Here is a 6,465-nt window from a genome sequence, read left to right as displayed (position 1 = left end):
GTAATTAAATATATATTTAATATATCTTATACTTCTTTTAAAGCGTTTAATTAATATTTTAAAAAGCGAATTTTTTAGTCAACAATGTTCACAAGAATATACTAAACTTTTATTATCACATTCTTTTAGCGAATTCCAAACTTCATTTAACCTATTTAGTTCCCAAATGCTATTTTATTATTATACATAATAATAAAATACAAATGCCTCCTCTCATTTAAAACCTCGTAATCAGAGTATCAGAGAAATGCATACTTATCCGTATTTTTCCGCTGTCGAGTTCCCTTTACATCCCTTATCTACCAAAAGAAACATCCAAAACCACAAAGTGACTTAAAAGTGTTTATTTTAAGAAAGAGAAAAGCTCAAATCGTGATTACTGACTAGGTGCATAGGTACAACAAGTATTGATAAATAGATGGCTACCATCACAGTTCATAGTCATGAAAGAAACAAAAACATTAAATCATCGTTAACTTTCACCGCAACAAATTACTACTTCTTGGTTCTGCACAATTTACCCGTAAACTTCGACATACTAAAAGAGAAAACACAAGATCTACTTAATTCTCTTACAAAATCAAACAAGCCCGGTAATAGTATACAATAATTGCAGAGTTCAAAAAATAGCAACATTACCGAATCAATTACCCAATAGAAGATTTTGCAAGAATCTGCAACGAAGAAACATCCTTTGTATATCGATTGCTAAAGGCCGAAAAACAAGAGTAACATTTCCATTAAAAGCATTCTGACTCAACACCGCACGACATCAGAACAAAAAAACAGTAAACGAAGATTGAACAGAAAACCAACTTAACTTACCGAAAATGGAACCATAAGGTAGACATTAACCAGTATTTTCCCAAACATCCAAAGCGTGCCCATATGCAAATTTTAAGATCCATTTTTAACACGAGTACCTCCGTCCAGCTGTACTTTCCTCGGATCAAGTGGGATACTCCCGATCTTCAAAAAGCTAGAAGACTTGGCAAATCCGTTAACTTTAACTTGCATTGAGCCTACCGTGAAAACATCAGGCGGCTCCTTCTTAGAGACACTAATGGAAGATGGTTTAGTCTCCACTTGTTTTGGGGTAATAGTGACAGAACCAATCTTAAACACAGAAGTGATATCTTCCTTCTCAACAGTACCTTTCTCGGCCTTTTCATCTACAGGTGCCGTGTTGGTGACATCAGAACTACCCACAATATGTCCACTACTTGAAGTTTGTTTTAAGTTATCAAACTCATCATCCGTTTTTGAATCCTTCTCAGCACTGACTGGAGGGATGTCAAAGACAAAATTCAACTTCCGAGGCGGTTCCAAGGTAGGTAACGATAATGGAATTTCTAACGTTCTGATCAGCAATTTGGCCTTTTCTTCTTGCATGATCTTTTGTCGATTTTCATAATACATAAAGTCATCAAGCAAAGATGTCTTCAAACTATGGTTTTTGAACATTTTCAGCATTTCCAAACCTTTACCATACATTATCTGCACAAGAGAAATGGGATAAAAAACTGTTTCAAATAATAGCAAGGTAAAAAAAAGGCACACGCCAATGAAAATCTACACGTTGTAACAAAACCAAATCAACACAATGTAGAAATAACAGCAACTCCCAAATAAATAAATAAAAAACACTTAATCACTTCAATCAAGACAATCAAGTATAGAAGTATGATAAAATGACAATCCTTAATAAACATGTCAAAGTCCTTATTAGCGGAAAAAACTCCTAATATTAATTTAATATACTTATTTGGTAGTTGGGCAAACTTGTCAATTCAACATTGGTAAAGAAGCTGCTACAGTAAGATGCATACCTCTTGTGTGTCTCTGCTATTAGTAACAGGTTTGTTCTCGTTGTTCTCTAGTATAATGTGTCTAAAATTTGCATTTGGCACATCTTTTATGATGTGCCATTTCACAGGGAAGCTTCCACTCCACTTATCTTGTTGCCAAAAGTCCATGTCCTTATTGAAGTCAACAGGACCAACCATCTCTGCAACCCCACAAAATTGACCGCTTGCGTTAACCTACATCGTAAGAGAAAACATGATCAAAAGAAGGGAAAATTACAGCTGGAAAACAAGTTTAGGTATGCAGATCAGAAGGAAAAAGAATTAAAACTCATTGAAGGCATCTTCATATGCAACTCACAGAAAAGAAAAGGAAGATAGGGCACCCTCCAGATTTTCCAGCAGATATTCTCTCAGCATCTTCATAGGCATTCTGCAGCTTCTTGTTTCCATGAGGTGTTGATGACCAGACATTATATTTAATGCTTTTGTGCACATCATCTTCACTGTATGATTTTATAACAAAAAACTTTGCATTTTCAATGCTGACAGGGAAATCCTCCCTGTTATATTGATCAGTATAAATGATTATGTTTTCTTGTGTATTGCCATCTCCTTTGTTTGTATAGGCTTTGACAGCCAGTTGGTATTTCGAATTACTATTACTAATTCTTGGGCCCCGATTTTGCTCACCTAAAACATCAGAACTTCCATTTACATCACTCCATCCTTTAGCCATTTGAGCCTTTGGTCGCAGTTTAACTGCAGACTGTCCATTAGCATTAGATCCACAATCAGAAAATTCACTACTCAGAGGGCTGGCTATTTTTAATTGACTACGATGGGACAAAACGTTTCCATTGGAAATAGTATCTACAGGATGGGTTAAGGCATCAATGCTTCTGGCCTACAAAACCAACAAAAATATAAATAAACATAACTAATAAAATTTAGCAACACATTTTCAAAATTGAAACAAGTCTCCAAAAACAATAAGAAAAAGAGCCAGCCTAAACTTTCCAATAAGAATCTGTAGAGATAAATAAAATGGAATAGGGAGGTAAATTTAGGCATATTCAAGAAATTTATCTTTTTTTACACAAGATAAACTTCTCAATAATCGAAACAAGTAGCCAAAAACAATAAAAAAAGAGCCTGTTTAAGCTTCCCAATAAAAATTTATGGATAAAATGAAATGGGGAAGTAAACTGAAACAAATTTATACCAGAAGTTAAACTCAACTTATGTAGCAGTTAGAGGAGTGAAGTCCGAGAACTAAGAAAAAGTTGGGGTGCATAAATTGTTTTGAACTTTAAAATGAAATTTGATCCATTTTACCTACTTGATTCCTTTAACTTTATTTCTTATATAATCACTTATTGGTAATTTCATTCAAATAGACCCAATATCACAAATAGATTTGAGGTATTATCATGTAGAAATAGAAACATCTAGAGAGCAAACTTTTTTAACTTATTAGAGTATTATCAAGTATCAACAATGTTTTGGGAACACAGCTAGAATTATAGATATGATGCTTCCCATCTAAACAAGTCAAAAGCAGAACTGGGCTCACTGGCTCAGAAGACTTGAATTAAAATAAAAGAGTAGGATTATACCTGACGAACAGCTGGCAAAGGCAGATTAAGAAAACCCCTGCCAGAAGCACTGCCACTTGTCACATCTTTCTTTATCCCAGCATTATCTCTTGGCCCTTCTGATATCCTGGCCAAGGAACTTGTGGGATTTGACAATGATTTTGAAGAGTTCCTAGCAAAGGCACCGGAAGCTGAGCTGAACTTCTGTTTTAAACCTTTTCCATCAGGTCTACTGACAGAAGCACTAGTATCAAACAATGAGTTAACAGAGCTATTAGGGAAATTGTCTGGTTGAACAACGAAAGGAATATAAGCAGGTGAAGAAATGGGGTTTTGATAATTGGGGAGAGCGTAATATTGATTTGCTCCTCCAAGTGAACCATCAACTCCGATCATTGCACCAGGAATATAAGGATTGTATGGATTGTATGGAGACTGTGCATATCCATAGCTAGGTGTATAATATACATATGGAAAACTTTCATGTTGTGAACCCTAGCCAATAAAGAAACAACAAATCAGCTGTTTACACAGCATGCAACAAAAAAGTGGAGAGAGCTAAACTCACCGTGTACTGAATATCAGGACCATCTACACCAAAAATCCTATGGTGGTCCTCCCATTCTCTGGGTGATTCAAATCCTAACCATAATAAATAACTAGTCAATATGATGCCTACAAAATATATCATAAACTAAAAAGTCCGAGTATGTCATTCTCATTTTACCTGTACAATAATACCCATAATTGGTGGCAGCAGGGTAATACGAGTTCTGATCAATAACAAATTCAGGGGCTCCATCATTAAACATGACTTGAAATTGTTCAAAATTTGGGTTTGTCAAATGTGAGTTTAAATCAGTGCCTTCGATCTGAAAATCCAATAGTAGCAATTTATTGTCATACTAACTCGGATAAAAAAAAACAAAAACACACAGAATACAATAATATCACTTCATCAAAGGAAACATAATATGTATTATGTATAACAGATAACACAAAGATTCAACAAAATTATTACCAAATAAGCATCTGCATTTCGAGTTTCAGAAGCATCATACATTTCCATACCAGAACTGCCACCACTGCAAACAGTCAAAACATGAAGTATTAGTAGCAAACAAAATAATCCAAAAAAATACTGAAAATGGCATTAGAAAGAAACCAATGTTAATATTAATTAAACTACACTCGGTACCGGATTAAAATATCTAATGCGTGCAAAGACGATCATCATGCCTTTAAAAATCCAGGATCAATACACTTAATCACAACAAATGTGAATCCCATAACAAATGGACTACAAAGAAATCATGCCCCAAACTGAAATAAAACCATCATACCATGAAAACAGAGACAGATACACACAAACAACCTTGTGAAAAGGAAATATTGATCCCTGACTCCCTATTAATGTTACTGCTCAGATTCTTTTGCCTGACAGTATACACAAGAAGAACCATCGTAAACATTCTATCAGGTTCAGGTCTGAAAAGAAAACCATACCGACTGTTCAAGTGTCAGTGGTTGAGCTTCCTTAACTCCAAACACACACTAAAATATCAGTAACCTGCGTTAAATCACAACTGAATATTGCAACACAACAGACCTATAGTATCTCCCAAAAACTCACCAGGACAAACAGGTTGAAAAGAGATCAATTCCACTACTCGGCACACTAAAAATGCTAAAAGTTAAAGAATATCACTCCTCAATTCTCTACCCATCGTTCACCACTACCGAAAAAAAAAAACACTGCAAAAGCGCAAACCTTGTTAAATGAAAAACAGAACACGGTTTTTGACATTGAAATCGTGAACCAGCTCAGTAACTTATCTAATAAGCAACTAATTTCGCCATAAAAGAAACCCCTTTCCTAAACCTAGATAACAAAAAACCTCACTCCCAAACGAACAATCAAGAACTCACAAAATAAATAAATAAACTTGTCCCAACACTTCGCAATAACACTATTCCCCACTCGACCTCACGCGTTCGAGAAAAACAGCTCCAACAACAGAATATAAGAACTGAAGAATCAATCAACACACACAAAAAAAAAAAAACATAAAGAAAAAAAGGGTAATCACCTGAAGGGAAAAAAGAAAAAATCAATGCATGGTTGGCACGATACCCCGTCGTATAACGGAATTGGAGAGGCTAAAGAAAGAAGAAGGGAGCTTCTGGAACATTCCGATGACACCCCTACGAAACCCTAACCATCAACAGCAAGAGAAGAAGAAGCCATAGCCTTTGAAAAGGGCGGTTTCGGTGAGAGCAAGAAAGACAAATAAAAAATTAAACAGAGCGAAGTAAAAGAAAAAGAAAAGGAAGAAAGAAAGAAAGAAAGTGTAGCTTTGTAAAATGAAAGGAAAAGAAGGAAGTTCCCACTATGTAAAGATACAAAGGGTTTCGTAATTTAGATTTCATTTTTTATTTTATTATTATAACAATATTTTAATTGGAGGTGTATATTTACTTTTGCACCCCTGGTTTTATCGCGAATCCAAAAATTATATTTAAACATTTGTTTTACCACATCTCCCTTATAATTTATTAAAGCGAAACAAAATTTATATCGATTTAGATTTCAAAAATTAGTATAAAAAGTTGTAGAATAACACTTAATTTCTTAATTGTTGTAATTTCTAATAAATTTCAATTAATAATATTAAAAATCTTTATTGAGATAAATGAATCGAAAACAGTAACATAACTAAAAAAACTTTAATGCTTTAGTAAATTGTGATAGATAACATAGGATATTTTGAAGAAAAAAAATATGTGTCGAAATATATGGTATTCAACATTTATTTTAATAATTGATTGATTACCTGTAATGTCCTCGGTACTGTTCCACCGACAATGATGTCATCGGAGATAAGGGATTAAAATAGAAGAAGAGGAAAACAAGAATTTCTCATTGTATTTTCTATTTAAAAGAATTTTTTTTTCTTCGAATATTGGAAATAGGTCAATGAATAAGTTAGTAAGTTGCTTGACATAGAGGCAGTCTAATTTAAATAATATATATAAAAACAGTTTGTATTGGAAAATACAAG

The 6,465-nt window shown here is 34.0% G+C and overlaps 1 protein-coding gene across 4 annotated transcripts; it reads right to left on the bottom strand.

Annotated features, from left to right (window-relative positions):
* Positions 1–392: 392 nt before the first annotated feature.
* On the bottom strand, positions 393–5,771 carry LOC114177593 (YTH domain-containing protein ECT4). Of its 4 annotated transcripts, XR_003603154.1 has the most exons (9): positions 5,494–5,771; positions 4,425–4,488; positions 4,131–4,275; positions 3,972–4,045; positions 3,425–3,898; positions 2,167–2,712; positions 1,830–2,042; positions 826–1,497; positions 393–708 (listed from the first exon to the last, which is right to left on the bottom strand). XR_003603154.1 is itself a non-coding variant. In XM_028063000.1 (8 exons), the coding sequence occupies exons 2-8, from the start codon at positions 4,470–4,472 to the stop codon at positions 898–900; spliced, it is 2,100 nt and encodes a 699-aa protein (XP_027918801.1). In that variant the 5' UTR covers positions 4,473–4,488; positions 5,494–5,771; the 3' UTR covers positions 397–897. The 4 variants fall into 4 exon arrangements, 3 of the variants coding, with proteins under 3 accessions (XP_027918801.1, XP_027918802.1, XP_027918803.1); XM_028063000.1 differs by having other exon boundaries at positions 397–1,497; XM_028063001.1 differs by lacking the exon at positions 5,494–5,771 and adding an exon at positions 5,037–5,059 and having other exon boundaries at positions 397–1,497.
* Between the last annotated feature and the right edge of the window lie 694 nt (positions 5,772–6,465).

This window comes from Vigna unguiculata, chromosome 3 (assembly GCF_004118075.2).
Source record: "Vigna unguiculata cultivar IT97K-499-35 chromosome 3, ASM411807v1, whole genome shotgun sequence".
In the NCBI taxonomy this organism is placed as follows: Eukaryota; Viridiplantae; Streptophyta; class Magnoliopsida; order Fabales; family Fabaceae; genus Vigna; species Vigna unguiculata.
The sequence above is the reverse complement of the archived record's forward strand: the minus strand, read 5'-3'. Positions and strand labels throughout refer to the sequence as shown.

Coding starts and splice junctions, on each gene's coding strand:
- LOC114177593 (XM_028063000.1), bottom strand. CDS start 4,472: ATGGAAATGTATGATGCTTCTGAAACTCGAAATGCAGATGCTTATTTG. Junction 2,713..3,424: donor CTTTGCCAGCTGTTCGTCAG/GTATAATCCTAC, acceptor TTGGTTTTGTAG/GCCAGAAGCATTGATGCCTT. Junction 1,498..1,829: donor ATAGCAGAGACACACAAGAG/GTATGCATCTTA, acceptor TCTCTTGTGCAG/ATAATGTATGGTAAAGGTTT.